At 41.6% G+C, this 24,114-nt stretch overlaps 1 protein-coding gene across 1 annotated transcript in view; it reads right to left on the bottom strand.

Moving 5' to 3' along the window:
• The window catches only part of NELL2 (neural EGFL like 2), a 233,886-nt gene that overhangs the window by 137,661 nt on the left and 72,111 nt on the right, over positions 1-24,114 (bottom strand). The window contains exon 9 of the mRNA XM_034769935.1: positions 18,884-18,986. Coding sequence (XP_034625826.1) covers positions 18,884-18,986 — 103 coding nt within the window. The remainder of the gene's footprint in view (positions 1-18,883; positions 18,987-24,114) is intronic.

The following is a 24,114-nucleotide window of genomic DNA, read 5'->3' on the forward strand; positions in this document are numbered from 1 at the left end:
CCCCCCGGATGGGGATTTGAGGCCCAAAAAGCCGGACATGTCCGGGAAAATCCAGACGTATAGTAACCCTAGATTGGGACAGCTCACTGCAAGAGACTATTCCAATATCCTCATACAAAAAGACTGGGTATGTGTAAGAGGTTTACAGCAATAGGAATGGGAAACTATTTGCTTTTGAAAATGTTTGCATTATCTATTGTGGCACACTTTGTTTATCCAGCATCCATTCACACTGAGAAATCACAGTACACTAACTCATTGTCTTTGTTCATTTCCTAAAAGCCTGATTCTGCAACCTTTATTCACAAAGAGTAGCAGTTACTAGATAGTGGGGAAATTTATAAAATGTTCTGTTTTCCCCCTGAAAATTATGTTCTCAATGAAAAACCAAAAAGGAAAAAAATGCCATTCAAAATTAGCTAACAGAAAAGAAAAAGTTGACTTTTGGGTTTTTGCATTACCAAATATGTAAATAAAATTTTAATCAAAATAAAAGTTTTCAGTATTCATTTTTATTTTAGCCAAAAAAAACCCTTTTTTAAACAAAAAGTGATGACAAAACATATTCTAATCATTGCTTGTACAATTAATCCCAATGGGGATCTCTCAAATAAATGCTATTCAACATGAGCAAGAGTGGCCTGTAATGATTAAAATGCTCAAGGAAACTATCATATCCTCTTCTGCATTTTGTATAGCACCAAGAATACTGTCAGCATTCAACAAATAATAAACCCACAAAATTATATATGGTCGTCATATCTGTTGATAAGGCAGCACTAGCTCATAAATTTGCTTTTACAGAAGAAAACACTATCTTTACTTAGGGAATTTGGAGAAAGTATTTGATATAATCTTCTCTGTAAAAACATTAGGTTGTTATTATCCACATGGCAACTATAATGTGGGTTGAAAAATCTCATCCAAATGATTGGATATTGACAGACATGTATGACTCTGATTGGCTTTAGGAGATTATACCGTATTGTACTTGCTCAAACAGTACTGGGATTTTTTTTTTTTTTTTGGTTTATAAACCCATGATTTCGAAAGCTTGGGCATGGCTAATCCAATCAAAATCTCAATTGCCAAATAAATTGCCTTGGCCATCCAATCCTCAAAGCAACTTTCAAAGTTGAGCATTGAGACAATGAAATCCAATACCAAAGAAGAAATGTTAGAGGCTACCAAGAGAAAAGAAACAATTAATTCTATTTTATAACTATTGTATTCTGGTATACATGCAAGGGCTCATGAATAATACAACAGCTAGCAAGGCCAACTGAGCACTGATAGAGATATCATTACACTAATATTATTTCATGATACTTAAGTCCCACATGATGGAATTAGCCATTTTAATGGAGGAGACTCTCAAAAGTAGCTGACTTGGTTGTACTTTATCAGAGGTGGCACTGAGTATTGGATCAGAGATTGACAGCTACTGGCTGCAGGGGAGTTTCTGATTATTTCAATTCCAGCTACTCCTAGCAGGTATTGCTGAGGGGAATTGCAGAAGGAGCCTCTCTGGGGAATTTTGTGGATGGAGAAGTGGTGTAAAGGCAAAACAATAATGCACATCTCACTAGCATATCTTATCAGTTCCTCACTTGTTTAACATGTAAATACATCATTTCAGGTAGGAAGCTTCCAATGTGAGAATTCGCTAGCAACAGGCACAGTTTAAGGCAGATATTAGGAGTAAGTGTTCAATTGAGTTGGGAAGCTAATAAAGGACGGCTTAAAAACTTGTATACTTTTTTTTATTGTAAAGGGAAAGTATAAGAAATAAAATAATGATCATGTCTCATCATTAAATTATTTAAAAGAAAACAAAGTTTTCTTCATTTTCATGTCTCAGCTGATGGTGCAGAGGCATGAAAATGATTACAGAGGATAAGCAACCCATAGAGAGAGGATGTAGCATCTTCTATTTAGGCTATTTCCTTAGTAGGTGGTCTAGGAGGACAGAGCCCCCTAGACGCCAATGAAACTGCAATTGTTAGTGGCTGTTGCCCTCTGCCATGGAGAGAGGTCCCATTCAATATATTTTGAAGCTATCAGAAGGGCTCGATTTAGGCACAGATTGGGTAGCACATCAAAAGTGACAACTAGGTCATGGTTCCTCCAAAACACTTTACCCGTGGGCCTGGATGCAAAATGAAATTGACTAGCACTTTGCTCCCCCATCCCTATCTCTTCACCCCTTCTCTCTTTCCCCTATTTGAATCCTTCCTCTTCTTCTCTCCCTGCCCTGAACTGAAATGACGAGAGTAATTGGCATGATCATAAACTCTGCAGAAAACCCTACTGAACGTTCCTTAAGCAAATTGTAAGCATTACTTTAACAGAGAGTAGTTTTCCATTTAATTTTAGGAAGTCTTGTAAAACTGAAAACAGGGTAAACACATGTTTTGTCAATCTTGATTAAATTCAGTTATGCAAAACTACCAAAATTAGTTCTATATTCAATCTCAACATTCATTATCAAATAGCACATAAGCAAGAGGGAATCAAAATCAAGCACCACCAACAGAATCAGACTTTTAAAAAGCAGAAACATTACATAGGCTTTTATTTAGCTCTAATTCTGAGCCCCTAGTTCTCATGATTCCCAGAAGTTAGAAACCAGTGTTATTTAGAGTACTTTCCAAAATATTAGCTTTCTCCTGTAACTACAGTACCTACATATCACATGTAAATGGTAAGCCAGTTGAGGATTTGAAATCCTTAAATGGGTAAAAGACACTGGGCCAGATCCTCACAAGCTATATACTGGAGTAGTTCCAGTCTCCTAAGTAAAACTACACCTATGTGCACCAGCTGAGAATCTGGCTCAGCTACAAAAACACAATAAACTGGAATTTTAAAAAGTCTGTTAATGACAATAATCCTTTTTCCATTTGCAATGGTAGAATATTTCGGTGGGCAATGCCTTATAGTCCATGATACTGCAAACAATTACACGTGTACATTAGTACTCCCATTGAGTTCAATGAGACCATTCACATATGTAAAGTTGAGCCTGTGCACTCTGGGTTTATATTGTATGCTTGTCCATGGGAGAGTGGCACTATTTTTTCTTACTGATGTATGACAGCCAGCTTATTATTTTTCCCCAAGAAATATATTTGTGCCCTCCTTTTCTCACTCTGAACTGTCTTTCTACAGCAGTCGAGATTCACAAAGCATATTTTAACTGTGATCTATTAATGTTAAACCCGCAGAAGACAGAAAGTACAATTTTCCAATCCCAACATTGAATATGTGAGTTGATGATTTTTATTCAGTGCAAGAGTCCATATTAGTTCATGGGTTTTGTTGCATTTTTACAAAACCTCAGGTGTGCGCCAAGGATGTATTCTGACCCTGGCACTATTCTGTCAAGCTATCAGTGTATATTAGGATTGGCTGCACCACACATTGGAATCAAGGTTGGACAAAAAAAAAGTGTTCACCAACCAAGTCTACACTGACAATGCTGCCTTGCTTGTGGAAAAGTCAGAGGATTTCAGCCCCCACCGTCCAAGCTCTCCCAGTTACAACCCACATTATGGGATTGAATGTCTCCTGGCAGAAGATCAAGGTCTAGAACTCTAGAGCTGAGCCACCATACCTGCCAGTGCAGGTGGGATCGAGTATCATGGAGAGCACTGACAAGTTCAGCTACCTAGGCTGCAAACAGGTTCCAATGATCACAGCAAACCAGACGTTCTTTGATGAATATGTCTCACTACCTCTTGCGTGAAGTCCATGTCCTACCTATGGAGGCAAAAATGTCTTTGTGATGAGACAGAGTTCAGGATCTATCAAACTTGTGTACTACTTATACCTCTATATAGTTCAGAAACCTGTACCCTCTTACAGGCAGACTTGGAGCAGCTGGAGGCATTCCATATGCAGTCTGCAACAAATCCTGAACATAAGGTAAATATTTGTCAATCTCTCAGAGATCTGCCCTTGCTTCAGTCACTCATTGTATTAAAAAGCAGCATTGCATGCTCTTCAGTCATGTTGCCAGGATGGACAAAAATACCCCAGAGCACTGCTCTCAAACTCTCCATCAATGTGCAAGGGGGTGCATGTCCTGATCCTACCTGGCACCATCCTAGGGGCCACCCAAGAGATTCATTGATTCACAAGATTGAGCCAGACCTGGGAACTTCACTACATGATGCCTGGTGTGACACCATCAAACCTGGTCACTCTGGCTGGCGCAACACTTCTCAATCGACTATGCGTGTTTGATGATAATGATTATAGTACAGTACTAAACTATAAAGACTGACAAATTCGCTATTGTTTCCCTAAACAATGGTAATGCCGTAGAAGTAAATATCCGAAAGACAGGTTGTGAAGAAGGGAAAGTCAGGTAGTAGAAACAGCCCTTGCTAGTTACCGATCATGGACCAATCTTAAGCTTTAGAACTCAGAACTGCTAACTGGAACTGTGTACACAGACAGCTGTGAAAGCAGTCCAAGAGAAAGAAATTTAACTGGACTATGTCTCACTAATTTCTTTGGCTCTCCTGTTTCTCTGTATCCATCTGTTCTCTTTTATCTTATACTAAGATTATAAACTCTCTAGAGCAGAGCCCGTCTTTTAGTACTGTGTTTGTTCAGTACCTAGCACAATAGGGTCTGTGACAAAGCGCTGTCCTTGGGCACAAATTCTGGTAGCCTAGCATGGCCGCCATGTACACAGCCCTCAGTTCCTTCTGAGTGGTTGCAATCATTTCCTCAGACCTGGATACTGAGAACAAGATACCCCCTTTATGGGGTCTCATTTATTAACCTCTTTACAAGATACAAACCCCCTTCCCATTAGCCCCCAAGTCCAACCCTTCTTCTAATGCCAACAAGCATCTGCGCCCAAGTTCAGGAGTCTCCAACACTCCTCCTGGAGCTGGATTATAATTCAGGCCAGGTGCAGTCCTCCATCAACTTCTCTCAAACTGACTCCTTTTACTCAGTCCTTTCACCTGTCAGCTTGGAGAGGTCAACAGTCCTCCTGGTGCTAGTCTCTCTCATGCTGGAGAGGACAGCATATATGCTGCCCTCCTTCCCAGAGCTTCTCCTGATAGTCTGGGTAGGGCCACCTTTAGGCATATGCAGCATACATGGTTGCGTAGGACACCCGAAAATCTGCTGCATCTCTAACCTCTCTACACACTGCCACAATTCCTTTGGCCTCTTCCCCACAGCATCAATACATTCTTTGCCATCACCTCAGGGCCTTCAGCTGTCCAATCTCAGCAGACAGCCAGGAGTTCCCTCTTGCTTCCCATTCCCTGCTAGCAGCTGCTCTGTCTAAGGTACTTACACTTCTCGCAGCCCCTCTGGGACACAGTCCTCACTTCCTGAGTGCCCAGCAGCCACTGACTGCCTCTGGCCCTGCAGCTCCTTTTATGTGAGCCCTCTGGGCCCTGATTGGCTGCTCCTTTCAGCCTCTCTCTCATTGGATGTTTCCCTTGTAGCCTCTCTAGGCCCTGTGGAGGGCTCACCTCCACTGTAGGGCAGGGCACGGTTAATCCCTTCTACACCTGTGTGGGGTGGATATCCCATCACACTCCCATGGAATAATGTTCAAGGGTCCAAGTCAGGAACATGGACAGAGAGCTAGGCTTAACCACATGGAACGGATAAAAGGAAGAAGATTTGTGTGACACTCTGTATCCCAAAGCAACTCCCACTGCACCCCTAGATTTACCATGGTCATGTAATTATGATATGTTTGACCAAAGTATGCCTTGTGAGGTATCATTTTAAAAGTCTTGATCTGTTGAACATTAATATCCTCTTGGATTGTATATGCTATAATTGTATGCAAAGTTATGAAGTTTTGCTATGTGTGTGTTACTGAAATATGTTGTAAGGTTGGAAACACCCACAACCAGCCTTCCAGGTACAACAATGGAGAAGCCAGACAGCGTGAATGGCCCATTAAGGGGAATCCACATTACCAAGGACTATCACAGGATCTGTATACAATGAAGACTTCTCAGAGGTGCCACAGACAATGGACACTGCTTGACTCACCTCATAGGAAAAGATCTTTCCAGCAAGCTGGAAGAACCTATAAAGGAGGGGAAGTGACTTCATCATTTGTCCTCACTCCCCTCACAACTCAACACCTGGGAACATGTCTGGAGAACAAAGACTTTGAATGGGGGAGGTTGTCACAGGCTGGAAAGGAGAATCCCAGCTTGTGTATTAAAGGAACTATACCATAAGGGTGAGACTGCTTGATTCAAATCCTGTCTAGTTTATAGAACTCAGATTGCGATTTTACTTTTATTTTTTTAGGTAACCAACTTTGATTTGTACACTTACCACTTATAATCACTTAAAAGCTATATTTTTGTAGTTAATAAATCTTTTTTACATTTTACCTAAAACACTGGGTTTTGGTTGAAGTGCAAAGGGAAATCTGGTCAGGAACAAGCACTAGTGCATGTCCTCTCCACACTGAGGGAGGGGCAGACTGGGTAATAAAATTACACTGGTCAGGCTTCTGACCCGGGCAAGACAGTACAACTCTGGAATCCTAGGCTGGGGAGTTGTGGGGAATTGGCTGGAGACTCTCTATCGTCAGTTCATGAGTGGCTGGCAAAAGCATTCATGGCACTCAGCTGGCTGTGTCCCTGCCGTGGATGTCTGTGTAAGTGCAGTACCTGGAGGGGTTTGCAGCTTGGCTCAGCATCACAGTGTGAGAGGGAATCCAGGTTGGTAAGACAGAGGCTCAGCTGTATCCCAGTTTCAGGTTTCAACCCGGGGAACCTGTCACAATTTGGCAGGGTTTTGTAATGATGGGAAGGAATGATTAGAAACTAGCATGTGATTCCTTTATTAACCAATAACACTTATTAACCCAAAACTCAATAACATGAGAAGTTTTTGAATATGCATCATTCCCTTACCAACAACTCTGTATATATGGAGGTAAAATACCTAATGGACAATGTTTAAGTCTATAATGATTTTTATAATTTTATGATTTCCTACCCTGGTTAAAGGCCTGCAACTGTATGGCACAGCATACTCTATGTAAAAGTTGACATTACCTCTGTGTTTATACTAGGAATTGACTTTCTGCTGATTAAGATGTACAAAGGATTCATTCAAAGTCATTTCTGCGGATAGAACAGCGCAGAGCATCTTGATAATACAACCTACCATTCTACAAGTCTGTAAAATCGGACTAATAGAACAGAGGTAGGCAACCTATGGCACGAGCTGATTTTCAGTGGCACTCACACTGTCTGGGTCCTTGCCACCGATTCAGGGGGCTCTGCATTTTAATTTAATTTTAAATGAAGCTTCTTAAACATTTTAAAAATCTTATTTACTTTACATACAACAATAGTTTAGTTATATATTCTAGACTTCTAGAAAGAGCCCTTCTAAAAACATTAAAATGTATTACTGGCACGCGAAACCTTAAATTAGAGTGAATAAATGAAGACTCGGCACACCACGTCTGAAAGGTTGCCGACCCCTGTAATAGAGGATGCTACAATTTCAGGAATGCATGGAAGTAATCTGCTCAAAACTAGAACAAATGTCTACAACCAGAAATCTGTCTTTGTTATGGGGGCAAACCTGAATATAAAATGTCAGACACAAAACATACATCTGAGAAAGGCAAATGTGAGCCTAATTTAAAAGAGGCAGATTAAGAAACTGAAGCTAGAGCTTAGATGTCTTTCTCAAGGGAGAGATAATATAGGGTGAATCAGAGTAGTTCATCATTCCCTAGCTATGGAGAGCGCAAAAGTCCACTTGCTACGATAATAAGTATTTGGGTGCCTTTTTCAGAACAAGCTAGAAAAAAAAAATTCTTATTTTCAGGTTCAGAACAGGGTAGAAACTTCCCCTGCTAACAGATACCAAGCTTTTCATCCCCATTTTATTACATCAGGCAATGATGTCCACTGTAGCACAGTTTTAATGCCATGATACATAAGTAGGATACAGCAATCACCACAAGCCAGCTATGAAAATTTACCAGCCCTAGCACAAAATCTTCTCACTCTATCCCCCTATTTGCCATGATGATTGACAACGTAAAACAAAAAACAAAACAAAAACAAAACAATCAGTAAATGATATTTTGATATTTTACTCATCCATTAAGAAAAATTATGTTTAACAAAAAATTTTAAGAGTTTCACAAAATTCCACCAATTAAATAACTGGCTAAAATGCAAGTTGGGAAACCAGAATTAAAAATGTCAATACACAATACTCTTTCCAAGATGGAAAGAGGCAGTGGAGGGTTACTGCCAGAATTATTACTGGGAGCTCAAACTTATAGTCAAAATTTATGCAAACAGATTTTCCAGATAAAGTAGTAAATTTGATAGAAACAGTATATAAAAGAAAATTCTAGTCAGCTATTTTAAACTGCCACCTAATTTTCTACACAAGTGGATAGCACTTTCCTCTTAATGCAAATAAATACAGAAGGCAAGAAAAAAAGGAGATGTCAAAATGACTTCTAAATGGTCAGAGGTGCAGAATAATGATGAGAGAAGAAATTTGGGAATTATTGTAGCCTTCAGCCCAATGCCCAACTGCAGTGAAAAAAGCAAATATGATGGCAGGGCACATCAGAGATGTCAGGAGAGTTTTTAAGTACAAGGGTAGGAAGACAAAGATCATTTTGAAGGGAACAGACACAAATAGAACTGAGGAATGTATGACAGGATTGTCACTAAATGTCCTAATCGCTTTACGGGTTTAAGTTTTTATGTAATTACAAGCACATGTGTCATGTTCTAAGGTTGCCTCAGTTAGAATTTTGGGGTGCCTTATTAGACTGTTCATATAATGAGATGTAGGATAACAAAGCAATGACAAATTAATGTCTGACCTGTGATAAGAGCCCCACCTAATTCCAATGCAAGAAATCTTGGATTCTTTACTAAACTCATCATTAGATGCTCCTGGCGGTATTGTTTATATCATTATCTTTTTTTAAAAAATTATATTATTCTTTGTTTGACCCATTTTCCCACTTAATTTTTCAACCTTCTCTTATAATGTTACGTGAGTAAGATCACACTGTTGTATTTTATTTTTCAATTTAGTTTTATTCTCCCGATTCCTTCTTCTTCTTTTTTTGTTTTGTTTTTGTTTTGTTTCCCATTCTCTAGGAGCTGTTGGGCCACTGAACATATGGATCTTTTGAAAATGACACCTTGACTTTTTGCAGTACCTCTCCTTCTATGCTCCTCTCCCTTCCTCCAAGATCGCCCTGTCCTGTGTAGCAGTTCTGCCATCAAAAAAGCCTGAGACTGCCATTGTGCTCTTTTTTTTTTTGCACAAATTACATAGCTCCCACAGAGTCCTAAATCTGTTTTGATCGTCTAGCCCATCAGATGCTGTGATGTGCTCTGATGCTACACTTTGTTATTTCTTTGTGACCTTGATGGATCTTTTCAAGCCTTTCAGTTCTTGGGTTTTCAGGTACAACCAGACTCGTCCTTTTAAGAGCACGCAGTCCTCTACAGATCATTGTTGCTGGTATCACCGGCATTGTACTCCAAAATACAAGCTTCCAAGCATGTGCTAGAATATCTAGTACAGGTTTCTGAATTGGCAGTACACTCCCTGAAATAGCACTTATCAGCAAGAATGAGCATCTTGAAATCACACACACACACACAAAATGTGATTTTCCTACATAAAAAGTTAACCATATTTTTCTTACCACTTACAAGACGAGAACTATTGAAGTACAAGTAGTGACATCTTGGAAAGATTGCAACACTGTTAAGATGCCTACTCCCAGTACTATGAGTGCCAAAATATTCATATCTAACATATATGTTCAATTTTATTTGCACTGGAAATAAAAAAAATAATTTGCTGCAGAGATTTTATAATTTGTGAACTCCCTGGTGAGAATGTAATGAAAAGGAAAGGAAAAGAGCTAAAGTTCTACACAATAATAGGTTATAAGGGAAAAAGATGCCTACAGCTACTTTTCAGTGTGAACATTTTTTAATTCTCTAATGGTAATATTACCAATATTGTATTTCAGTTTGTTCTTAACACAGGATTGCTGTACATGAATGCAAAGATATTTTAATGAATAACAATATTCTTAAATTTATTTTATTTTATAATTCATTCCTTAGGCAGACAAAGAGACTAAAATTAGGTTACTTACCATTAACTGGAATTCTCCTAATACAGTGATACATTGCCCCCAGATCTGCAGTCTTCCAGTTGAGTGCCATTCTGTGCAGATCCCCCAGAACCATTAAAAAACCATTATCTTAGGAGAGAGCCATGCACTCTGATACATGAAAGCTTATAGAGAGGCACATTGCATTTACTTGCTCAGTTCTTGCTTGTTCAGGACACTGAGACTCTGAATAAAAGGGGACGGAGGAACAAGTAAGGGAGAGCTGGACTGTGTGGAAGCAATCTATTCTGAGAATTCCAGTAACTGTAAGTAAGTTATGTTTTAGTTTCCAAAAAGTTGCCTCCACAGTGCAGGAGACTAACTAGCAATGGGTTTCCTTCTCAGGAGGAAACTGTTGAGTAGCTATTGGATGCGAGACTGTACCATTGCTTTCCTGATGCAAGCAACCCATCTATTTTATAAATTCAAAAAGTAGTGCTCATTCAAGGCATAAGCCAAGCTCCTAGTGGTCCCCTAGTGTTTGGCAATGGAAACAAAACATGATTGATGCAAAATATAGAAGTTGCTACTGCCCTAGATTAATAACCCATGCCAGAATCTTAAGACAAGAAATCAAAGCTAGAATGGAGGAGTTAGGGTCATATGCTTCTTTATACCTTTATTCTCCATGCCAGCCTAAGCACATAGGACTTGATCCAAATCCCACTGAAATCGAGTGGCATCTTTCTATTCACTTTAATAGACTTTGGGTCAGTTGCATATTAGACATACAGTACCTTTTTAGGATAGCTGAATTTTAAAGGCTCCAGCAAACGCCTGTGGGGAATCATGGGGAAAGTTACATGAAGATGAATAAATATCGAGGACCAAGTTCTATTTTCAAGTTACACCCCTGTAAATCTGGAGTAACTCCATTGATTTCACTGACCAACATAGACACAGTCATATTTTCCCCTCAAATTTGTTTCTTTTTGTTTGTTTGTTTTTAGTCATTTGTACTAGTCCTAAATTAAGAACAAGTCCATTTCGCTTAAGACACTAAAACTCAAGACACAATATTGCAGAACACGAGTACAACCTGGGTAAATATCCAATAGAGTATGTTGTAACAGTGTAATTCATCTCTGTGGGACTACCTGGTACATAAGGCATTTATTTCTGTCATTATCACGTAGTACTATCATTGTATATTATTCAAAGGCTTGAGGAATCAGGTCACGTGAGTCATTTCAGAATAGGTTACCTAGAGAGCTAAAGCTGTAGGGACACTACTCAGCCAAAATGCTAAGTAGCATTCAGAAAGTATGCACGCCGAAAGCAGGAGTCCACCATAAACTCAACTGTTCCATTGAACAATCTAGTGACTGGTATGTCTAGCACTCTTTTGCTGATACTTTGAAAGTATTGTGCCCAACTTCTCTGCTTTTTCAGAAACTTATACGAGAAGAGTAGAATTTCTTCTCTGTTTACATTGGTATCTTAAAGGGACAAATATAAAGATTTATGACTGAAGACCAGCTGATCCTTTGCAATGGTTGAAAAGCTTATGTCCCTGACTTTCTACAACATCCATATTTTTTAAAACCCACAACATTTGAATGACTGTAGCCTCCCTACCAGAGAAACAATAATCAGAAAAAAAAAACATTTTACCCAATGCAGCTTCTCCATATTTTTGATCTATTCACTGTCTCACCAATGGCCTGATCCAAGACCTACTGCAGTCCATCAAAAGACTCCCACTAATTTGAATGGGTTTTGGATCTGGCCCTATCTAAACTATTCTTGACTATCTGCAATGATGATGCATCAAACACTTCACTCAGTGGTCTATTTCCCCTTTCCACAAGACTACATTACTAAGACTATATTACAGGTGACTGGGAGGCAGCATGCTCTGGACTGAACAAGGAGCTGGAAGTCAAGAAAGCTTGAATTCATGGTCTGATCACATAGTGTGGGAGAATGACCCCTTACAGCTTTCTCAAACTTTTCAAATGAGAAGCAGGTATGTAACCATTGTTTTGACAATATATATATAGCCAGATGGTTTTCCAACAAATATTTAGAGTCATAGAGTTTAGGGCCAAAAGGGACCACCTGATCATCTAGTCTGATTTCCTGCATATCACAGGCCACTAACCATCACACACACACACCTGCACACCAATACCAATAACCAGAATTAGAGCAAAGTATTACTAAACTAATGAGTGCCAGAGGCAGAGAACAGGAGGGACCAAGATACAGCAATGTCTTTGGCACAGTGGAGTAGCTCAATGAGAGTAAAGTGCTGGTATGATATGCTGCGATTGCTATAAAAGACATTTAAGACAAGATTGTGGGGCTCTAGCAGTCTGGAGGGAAGGGAGCAGCTGTGGAGAGGGATGGTTGTCAGATGGGGAGAATGGGTCTTGTGCTGTGTGAACAGCATCAGCTTAACTCCACAAAGTTTTGGGACCTAGGCAAACGTTCACGGATTTGCCAAGAACCTCAATTTACACTTCATTGCAGTGGGCTTTGGGTTTCAACCCTAATTGTCGCCTGTTGTTCAAACGAAGGCCACCGGTTCTTTGCAACCCCTCTCTCGTGTTAGTATAGAGCAGTTTGAGAAAAGGACTCTTGTGTCAAAGACTAAAGCAAGGAAACATCTTTTAATAATTTATACTCATGGAAAGGTTTAACATTCTTTGACATTATGATTAAAATTAACAAGCCAGGTTTCCAAAACAAAATCCATCCATTTTATAACAACCATCACTTCCAACTTTCTCTTTTTAATCATGTTCCCTGTATATATCACCCTTGTCTTGGTTAGCAATAAAAGTGTGACAAGAAGAAACACAATATTATGTGTCTTACAGTTACCTACAATGCTAGTTTAATAATGTGAATTCAACTACATTGAACAATAATTAACAATATCTTAGTTTGTACTAGAAGAAACAAATACATGGAGAACCATAGTGGGAGCTTCAAGACTAGAAGATTATAGGCTCAATCCAAAATTCATTAACTCTGTCGGAGTCTTTCCAGAGATTTAAATGGCTTTGGATCACAGGTACGTGCATAAACTCCTACAATAGTCCCCCTGTAAGTAGTCATTCAAATAAAAGGATAATGGGAATGGCAGTATTGTCTTCTTGGAAACAAGTACTCAGTAATGAAAATTACTTCTGTGTCAGACACTTCTATAATCTTAGAAACACAGAAGTACAGAAACATAGGGCTGGAAGGGGAATCTCAAGAAATCATCAAGTCCAGTTCCACCCTACCCATCCACCCATCCACCGCACTAAGGTAGGACCAAGTAACCCTGTTTTTAAAAACCACCACTGATGGGAATTCCACAACTACCCTTGGAAGCTTATTCCAGAGCTTAGCTATCCTTATAGTTAGAAAGTTTTTTCCTAATATCTAACCTAAATCTCCCTTGCTGCAGATTAAGCCCACTACTTCTTGTCCTACCTTCAGTGGAAATGGAGAACAATCAATCACCATCCTCTTTATAACAGCCCTTAACGTATTTGAAGACTTATCAGGTCTCCCCTCAATCTTCTTTTCTCAAGACTAAACATGTCCATTGTTTTAAACCTCTACTGACTGGTCAGCTTTTCTAAACCTTTTATTGTTTTTATTGCTTTCCTCTGGACTCTCTCCAATTTGTCCACATCCTTCCCAGTTTGACAGTGAATCATTGATAACTACTGTTTAAGTACAATCTTTCAACCAGTTGTGCACCCACCTTATAGTAATTTCATCTGGACCACCTTTCCCATATTTTCTTATAAAAATGTCATATAGGATGGTGTCAAAAGTCTTACTAAAAATCAGGATATAGGTTGGTTTGGCATGATGATCACTTATAGCTTTAAAATCTACGAAACAACAGCTATGTTAAAAATGTATTTGCTCCATGAAAATATCACACTGTAAGTGACACAATACAGTGTTTATACCTTGACACATAGGACAGTTACAAGAGGACCTATTGCCTCAGCTAAATAGAGAAGGGCATTGGCAGGCCTTTTGGGATTCATTTAAAATAAATAAAAACTAATTTCTTGTACTTTCTCAGTCAGGACCATGAACCCAAGTGTTGTTTTATAGGTAGGGAGAGGAGTTTAATCTTTCTGTATCTACTTTGGGGTTTTATATCTGTGCCTATCAGTATAGTATGTGAGCACCTTCTTTAAGAGGTAGGGAGTTAATAATCTGAACATCTCTCACATAACACCTTCTGAGTCAGGATAAAAACTTCATTGGGAAAAGGGAAGAAAGTTGCCCTTGCTCTCCTGCTCCATGCAGCTCTCCATGGGAGGCACCCATTGATCTAAAGAAATATGCTTCAGTAGCCTGACTGGGCTTTGTGCTGAATAGCTTGCCTATGGCTGAAACAGAGCCACATTTTCCAATTTATGTGCCTCAGAAGACTACAGATCTTTTCAGCTCATTAAGGCTAATAGAAAATAGAAAACTAGTTTGCATATGCTATTCTTCCTACTGTTGGCAGCACCTACATTCACACAACAAACATAGGCATCGACTCTGTGGGTGCTCCAAAAAAAACAGTGGATGCTCAGCACCTACCGGCAGCCTTGCGGATCAGCTCTTCCTCCTCCCTTCCTGCACGCCGCAATCAGCTGTTCAGCGGTGTGCAGGAGGCGCTGGGAAGGAGGGGGAGGAGAAGGGACAGGAAGAGAAGTGGGAGTGGTGGCGCAGGGGTGGGACTTGGGGGAAGGGGTGGAGCGGGCGAGGGATCTGGGGCAGAGCAGGGGTCCAGAACCCCTGGGGAAATCACAAAGTCGGCACCTCTGACAACAAACACAATGGACCACGTTTACTTCTGGTGCTATTCCATCAGAACTAGAGCTGTTTTAGAGTTGGTAAAGTGTCCACAAAATGAAACCAATTTAATGAAAATTTTCAGCAAGATTTCATGCATTTAATTCTTCATGGATTGGAAGTTTAAGAAAAACTGAAAAGCTGCTTTTATTGAAAAATCCAAACTTGTACATTTTTAAAAGTGCTCCCAAAAGAGAAGCCTCACCTGTCTCCTTTCCACTGAGCTATGTGGCCTAATGGGTTAAGTACAGGGCTGGTCCTAAATTCCCACCTCTCCTACCAATAAGGCTAAGCAATATTTTGGTACACATATAGCATTTTAGAAACATTTAGTTGTGAGGTATCACTATTAGACAGATGAGGAAACCGAGTATCAGAGACATAGCCAAGATTACACAGCAATTAGTGTCAGAACCAGGTAACTCCAGGTCCTATTCCTAATCCATCAGACTCCCCACTAGAGTCACTGAAATAGTTCACAAATCTGTAAAACACTTAGCAGCCTGCCATCTTAAATCCTGTACATATCCAGATTTCACATATGCCAGGTAGCATTAAGCCAGATCCTGGCCCCTGCTCACACCCCTTGTACAATTCCCGTAGGTCACAAAATATGGAAAGCTATGCTAATGAAGTAGTGGATGGAAGAACCCTGCCTGGTGTGTGACAGAATGGGAGGCAAGGCTGCCATAGATGCCCTGCTCCACTCCCTCATCGAAACATAACAAAGGCACTCCACTCTTGCCCTTCCCACCACCACATGGCCAAGCACAGTGACTACAGGGCACTAGAGCTTCAGTAATCTCCAGGCACGAGTTGAAGGTGCAGGAAAGAAATAGGGACACAGTCTACCTAGCATTTGCATGAATGTGCCAACACCACAAGCAACTCCACAAAACATACCTGTGAAGCAAATACATATTCCATATGTGTCCTTTACCCTCCCTCCCCATTCCCTGGGGTTTACCATCACCAGGAACAGTCTGACTTCTGGCACTCTGGCTTGTTCAGTCTTATGATGATTAGGGTCACAAACTAAGCCCAGGATTTCGTCCAATTTTGATATACAATAAGTTCCATGATATCAATTTTCTTGTGGTACTGTTTCATAAAGCAATGTAAGTGTTAACATTGCTTTACTTTTCCCTGTACATGTGAAAATTTCTCTTGATGAAGATTATCAACTTAATAATAAATAAAGATTAATTAATAAAAAGGAATTTTAAAAAATGAAAATGAGAATACAGTAAACAAAATGGAACCTATAGTTATATGTTCATATCCCCAGAGTCTACATTTCTGCCTTTCATGAAATAAATTGAAAAATGAATTATTAACTTTAAAAACCAAGATGAAATAAGAGATCATTTTATGCTCTGTTCATTTATTTCCGCTACTTTATTAGAAATTGCATATGTGTGTGTGTATTTGGATGACACACTGACTGAACAACTGAATTAATGGTGCAAGAGGCGCTGGATTAACAGCACTGGAAACTGAAGTCATCTATTACATTAAATACACACAAAAAGGTAATGATGGTGCAAGCTTCATCATATTGTGGTACCAAGCATTTCAACCATTACCAAAAGGTCCCACTTTCTGTAAGACAGGCTCATTGTTCATCATGCCCATTCAGCTCTTGCCCTCTCTGCTGAGCCTGCCAACAAAAATACCAACTGTGATGTGGACACTTGTCCATAGGAGATCAACAACTCATTTCACATATTGTAGCTAACCAAATGGATTTCAAATGTCTTTCAGTCTCTATCAACATGGGCAAAATTTGAAATACTGACTTAGAGTTGGCAAGTCTCATATCCTATTATCAATTCCCTGAGCCGTCTATTCCTCACAGAAATTCTATGTTGCTGATAAAAAAGTATATTTGAATTCCAATTTCCTCTCAATTAGATTTAATCTACTAGAATAAGGTAATAAGGCTTTATAAAATGGGATGGTCTTTGTGTAACTTCTAACAAAATTAAATATAAATGAACTGTGGGAGTAAGATCAATGGAGTACAAAATGTCTTCTTGAATTTTCCTTACAGCAAGTCATTCTAATCAGCTGTGAGTTCTTGCACACTGGGTAAGAAAAAATTATACCCAACTGTAGGGTACCAATGAAACACACAGGACAACCTCAAAAATTCTAGAACAAAGAAATACATGCACAGTTTAATGTACAGAAGCTTAAGAAAAGGTTCTGCCATTGCTTAGTATAACTAAATGCTGTATATGTGTCCACCAGGGACATAATCAACCTCAAGTACTATATTCGCCCTCCCATGGATTTGATTAACTTAAAAATTCCCCTCCACAATCCTGACTGCAATCATCCCCAAAATACAGTGAAACCACAGGCAAACCCCTATCTTAAGTGATCACTTTAAATTATCCCCATGCAGTATCCAGTAGATTTTTGTATGACCTTTTGTGAAAGAACATCTCTAGCTACCAATTTTTTTCTGGTCTCTTCGGTGGTTGTTTAAGCCATGGTCTACTGTTTCCTTAATTGTAGAACAAGAGTCTTAAAGCAGATCACTATTTCTAATGCTGTAATGTTATTTTGGAAGTATATTCTTCTAGACTGGAATAGTGCTGAAAAATGAGTTCAAGGCACAAGTATTCTGAGCATTTTTTCTCTCCGGTGCTTGGCTGACTGGTTCTTGCTCACATGCTCAGGGTCTAACTATCGTCATAGGTGGGGTCAGGAGGGAATTTTCCCCCAGGTAGAGTGACCAGATATTTAGGTGTTTGTCCTGCGTCCCAACCGATCTTTGGATCATGGATACGTGCAGCACTAGGGTTTTTTTTGTTGTTTTGTTTTTTCTCTGCTGGCAGCACTCGGCTTTTTTTTTTTTGCTCCGCCGGTGAACACTCCCTACCCCAATGTGTCCCGATATTTTCTTCCTCTTGTCTGGTCACCCTACCCCCAGGTCAGATTGGCTGTGATGCTGGGGGGGGGGTTCACCTTCCTCATAGCATGTGGGTGCAGGTCACTTGCCAGGATTATCTGGATATGTCTCATTTAATCATTTCCCTGGGGGGCCTTGAGCACAGGTGCACCTCAATCCATCCCATTCTCTGTCTGTGGCACATAATAATCTAGTCTTCCGTGGGTCTCATTTACTTTGGTCTGATTTCCATTGTTGGGTTTAGTGTGTGGGTGCCGGGTGGTACTGGTGGCCTGTGATATATGGGAGGTCAGACTAGATCAGTGGCTCTCAAACTTTTTTACTGGTGACCCCTTTCAAACAGCAAGCCTCTGAGTGCGACTCCCTTTTAAATTAAAAACAGTTTTTAATATATTTAACACCATTATAAATACTGGAGGCAAAGCGGGGTTTGGGGTGGAGGCTGACAGCTCACAACCCCCCGAGGGGTCCCGACCCCCAGTTTGAGAACCCCTGGACTAGATGATCTGGCAGTCTCTTCTGGCCTTAAACTCTATGACTTGATGTATCTGCATGTCTAGCCAGCCAACCAATCAAATAAGACTGCATTCAAAGATGGGGATAGTGGTGACTAAGGCTTGTTGACACAGTTTTTGTCAACTTTCTTTTTAGTGGAAAATAAGATTTTGGTTTAAATGAAAATCTTCACAGAAAATGTCTGCTTTTTTTTAAATGTTTTGATTTTTTGCCAGAAAACTGAAACCTCCAAAACCAACATTTTTTGGCTGAAAACTGAAAAAATTTCAGTAGCTAGAAAATTTGCTGTTTTCCAACAAAGCTGAAATTTTCCACAAAAGGTCCCAAACAAACCATTTTGCAACCAGCTCTATTGGTGACATCTCTTTTGAAAGGTACATACATCTTCCTTTCAGATTTCAAAGTATATTATTTGACAGAAAGAAGCACCACACAATAAAACTTACGTTGGCATTCTTTACAGCACTTGCCATCCACATATGCAGGAGCAGAATTCAGTAGACAATCAAAAAATGGGCAAATCAGTGCTTCGCATTGCACAGTACCATTCTGGGAAGAAGAAAAAAAAAGGTTTTAATATAAAATAAAGTTTTTGTGAAATACATGAATTTACAAGCGGTTTCTTAAACGTGAAAAACTCCTCAGCAATACCAAAATAAGTCATATTTACAATGTTTCTCTTAATTATTATTATAAAGAAAGATTCAACCCTAAGTCTTTAAAAAATTATTACTCCAAGTAGGCTTTTTATATGAGTCTGATGTGTTCATTAAGATGAAAGTAGTTTTGCTTGGTAAAAAGAAATCTTAAATCATTTGGCGCATAGACATTCTGCCAATCAATTGCAAATTGGTAGATTAGTGTGAAGTATAAAAGCCTCATAGAACAATACTGTGCCTTACAATTTTCACATGAAAGACTGAATTCATTTTTAAAAAGATAATATCATAGCTGTATGAAAAATCTGAGACAAAAACATAGCATGTATTTAACACTTTACCTCAATCACAGGCATTTTATCTGACTATATTGGACTAGGTTTGTTACTGGTAGTTTCTTCTACTTACAACTTCTACTACCTAACAACAAACTGTTAAAAATTGAACAGGTAATTTTCCTCCCAGAAATTTGAGGAACAAAAAGACAATAAGCCTAAGAAAAACAGTTCAAGGTATTAAAGACTGCAGCATATTGATCTAGGGCTTTTGGGCCTACTCAAAAGTGCACTGCAGTCAATGGGAGTCTTTCCATTGATTTCTAATGAGCTTTGGATCAGGCATTAATGAATGTTTTAAAATGGATGTGCATTAACCAAGTCATTATAATTTGGTACTTGCAAAGATACATGCAATTAATTCTGGAATTTTGGTACCTGAGGGGGTCCATCCACCTTAAAACAAACCCTTTTTTATTTGTGGTATAATAGGACATGCATACAGCACTGACATTTTACATTTTATTACATGTTGATCTAGATGTAATCAAAGAAGACTTAACGGAATCAGGAACAAGGGATCCATTAAATCATCTGCTAAGAACAAAGCTATATTTAAGGTATCCGAAAAAAACCAGGGAATTAATTATCCAGAAAAACAGTCTGTAATACAATACTTGGGGAAAACTTGATGGGGTAAGCATATTGCTTCCAATATAGTTCTTACTTTACCTAGCATCCTCCTAAGCATGCAAGAAAAATGGGGCAAAACTACATATGCTGATCCTGCTGAAAAAAATATATAAAACATTTTTAATACAATCTGGTTCTTTAGAAAAACAGGTTTGCTAGCACTTGATTGTTGCTACCTTGAGAAAAAACGGTTACTCACCTTTGTAACTGTTGTTCTTCGAGATGTGTTGCTCATATCCATTCCAATTAGGTGTGTGTGTGCCACGTGCATGGCCGTCGGAGAAATTTTACCCTATCAACACCTGGTGGGTCGGCTGTGGAGCCCTCTAGAGTGGCGCCTTCATGGCACTCGATATATACCCCAGCGCCTCCTCAGTTCCTTCTTGCCGGCTACTCCAACAGAGAGGAAGGGGAGCGGGTTTGGAATGGATATGAGCAACACACCTCAAAGAACAACAGTAACAAAGGTGAGTAACCATTTTTTCTTCTTCGAGTGCTTGCTCATATTGATTCCAATTTGGTGACTCCCAAGTCTTACCTAGGCGGTGGGGTCGGAGTGAAGCAATGTAGACTGCAGTACTGCTCTACCGAAAGCTGCGTCGTCTCTGGCGTGCCGGGCGATGGCGTAGTGCGAGGCGAAAGTATGCACCGAAGACCAAGTCGCTGCCCTGCAGATCTCTGATGACGAGGCCTGGGCCCTTGTGGAGTGAGCAGTGAGGGGCGGGGGCGGTACACCGGCCAGATCATAGCAAGCACGGATGCAGGACATGATCCATGAAGAGATCCATTGAGAGGAGATGGGGAGTCCCTTCATCCAGTCTGCCACTGCAATGAAGAGCTGGGTCGTCTTCCTGAACTGAACTCCAGAAAGGCCGGGTGAGGTCGAAGCTGCACCTTATCTTTATGGAAAATGGTGTAAGGCAGTTCTGAGGTAAGGGCTCTCAGCTCAGAGACACGCCGCACCAACGTCATAGCAACAAAGAAAGCAGTTTTCCTGGAGAGGTAGAGAAGGGAACAGGTGGCCAGTGGCTCAAATGGGGACCCCATGAGTCTGGAGAGGACCAGGTTGAGGTCCCATGTGGGAACTGGCTGTCAAACTTGTAGTAGAGATGGTCCAGGCCCTTGAGGAACCTGCCAACCATGGGATTGGCGAAGACAGAGCAGCCATTCGCACCCGGGTGAAAAGTCGAGATGGCTGCCAGGTGAACTCTGACAGAAGATGCTGCCAGGCCCTGCTGTTTTAGGTCCAGGAGATACTCTAAAATGAGAGGCACGGATGCCTGGAGAGGGGGCGTGCTGTGCTGAGTGCACCAGCACGAAAACCGCTTCCACTTAGCCATATATGTGGCCCGAGCAGAGGGCTTCCTGCTGCCCAAGAGTACTTGCTGTACAGATTCCAAAGAGAGAAATTCTGAAGGGTTTAAGCCACACAGCATCCATGCCGTGAAGTGGAGAGACCATAGGTCGGGATGATAGAGGTGACCGTGATCCTGAGTAATCAGGTCTGGAAGAAGAGGCAATGGGACTGGAGCATCCACAGAGAGCTCCAATAGCGTAGAGTACCCATGCTGTCTGGGCCACGCCAAATCACTCGTGCCCTGTCCCTGCGCACTTTGAGCAAGACCCTGTGCACAAGGGGGAATGGGGGAAAGGCGTAAAACAGTCGACTCGTCCACAGGAGCAGGAAAGCGTCTGTGAGAGAGCCTGGGGAGCGGCCTTGGAGGGAGCAGAAAGCCGGGCATTTCCGATTGCTGCGGGAGGCAAACAAGTCAACGTGGGGAAACCCCCACTTTCGGAAGATGGGATGGATGACATCTGGTCATAGCGACCACTCGTGGGAGCAGACGGAGCTGCTCAGGTGGTCCGCCAGCGTGTTCTGGACCTCAAGTAGAAAGAACGCCACCAGGTGAATGGAGTGGGCTATGCAGAATTCCCACAGTCTAACAGCCTCCAGACAGAGAGGGGAGGAATGGGCCCCCCCTTGCTTGTTGATGTAGAACATGTCCGTGGTGTTGTCTGTGAGGACCACCACACAGCGACCCTGGAGCCGTTCCTGGAAGACTTGACAGGCCAGATGTACCGCCATTAGCTCCCAGACGTTGATATGAAGGTAGAGAACGGACGGGGGCCATAGGCCCTGCGTCTGAATGTCCCCAAGGTGGGCACCCCTTCCCAGGGCTGACACATCCGTGACCAGGAACAAGGAGGGCTGAGGGCTGTGAAAAGGGACTCCTTCACAGACCACCCGGGGACCTAGTCAGCAGCGGAAGGAGGCCAGGACCCACTCCGGGATGGTGACAACCAAGTTCAGGTTGTCTCGACCTGGGCAATAGACTGATGCCAGTCAGGCTTGTAACGGGTGGAGTCGAAGTCTGGTGTGCCTGGTTACATATGTGCAGGAAGCCATGTGTCCAGGAAGCCATGCCAACAAGGCTGGGAAGCTCTGAAGGCTCCGGACGAGGGCCACTATAGCCTGGAAACGAGCGTCCAGCAGGAGAACTTGTGCCTGCACGGAGTCCAGAATTGCCCCGATGAATTCTATTCTCTGAGTCGGTTCTAGTGTCAACTTTGCCACATTAAGAAGGAGGCCTAATCGACTAAATGTGTCCATGACCAAGCGGAGGTGGGACTGCACGTGTTCTATGGTGTGTCCCTGGATAAGCCAGTCGTTGAGGTAAGAGTATACCTGCACCCGCTGTCAACCAAGGAAGGCCACCACGACCGTCATACATTTGGTGAACATTCGGGGGGCCATGGAGAGACCGAAGGGAAGGGCCGTGAACTGATAGTGTTCGCGGTTGACCACAAAGCAAAGAAAGCGTCTGTGCGCTGGATGAATCGCTATGTGGAAATACACGTCTTTCATGTCAAGGGTGGCATATCAGTCTCCAGGATCCAGGGAAGGTATAATGGTGCCCAAGGAGACCATGCGGAACTTCAACTTTACCATGAACTTGTTGAGTCTGCGTAGGTCCAGAATGGGCCGAAGCCCGCCCTTTGCCTTAGGGATTAGGAAATACCGGGAGTAATATCTCCTGCCCCTTAGCTCCCTCAGAACCTCCTCAATCGCCCCCATGGTGAGGAGCGTCTGAACCTCCTGACTGAGGAGTTGCTCGTGAGAAGGGTCCCTCAAGAGGGATGGGGAAGGAGGGTGGGGAAGAAGAAAATTGGAGAGAGTATCCCACTTCCACCATGCGGAGAACCCAGTGGTCCATGGTTATCTGAGACCAAGCACGGAGGAAATGGGATAAACGATTCAAAAAAGGTGGGGGTAGGATCCTGAACGAGGTCCGGTATGCTGTCCTCGGGAGTCCCTTCAAAAGACCTGTTTTGAGCTGGATGAAGGCTTGGTCGGGCCCTGGCCTTGTCCTGATGGGGGGGTTGGAGGGCTTCCTCTGCCATTACATCCCCACTGCCTATAGAAATCCTGCCTCAGTCGAGGAGGATATGAGCATTGTTGTGGCTGCTGAGGCTTGAAGGGTTTCCACTGGGTAACCAGTGTGTGCATGCCCAGGGACTTCATTATTGCCCTTGAGTCCTGAAGGCTTTGTAGCCTTAAATCTGTCTTTCCCAAAAATAGGCCCTCTCCATCAAAGGGGAGGTCCTGTAGTGTTTGCTGAAATTCTGGTGGTAGACCGGAGGCTTGCAGCCAGGAGAGATGCCTCATCACGATCCCTGAGGACAAAGTACGTGCAGCGGAGTCTGCAGCATCCAGCGAGACCTGCAACAAGGTCTGTGTTACTGTTTTGCCCTCTTCCGCCAAAGCCCCAAACTCCTCTCTGGACTCAGGCGGTACTAACTCCTTAAACTTCAGCATGGAATTCCAGGAGTTAAAATTGTAATGGCTCAGGGGGCGCCTGCTGATTAGCGATCCTGAGCTGAAGTCCCTCTTAGGAATAAACTTTGCGCCCAAACAAATCAAGGCGCTTGGCATCCTTCAATTTGGGTGCTGGGGCCTGCTGGCCATGCCGTTCTTTTTTGTTCACTGACGCCACCATGAGCGAACAGAGCTGTGAGTGGGTGAACAGATAAGCATACCCCTTCGAGGGG

Source organism: Trachemys scripta, chromosome 1 (genome assembly GCF_013100865.1).
Source record: "Trachemys scripta elegans isolate TJP31775 chromosome 1, CAS_Tse_1.0, whole genome shotgun sequence".
Taxonomy (NCBI): domain Eukaryota; kingdom Metazoa; phylum Chordata; order Testudines; family Emydidae; genus Trachemys; species Trachemys scripta.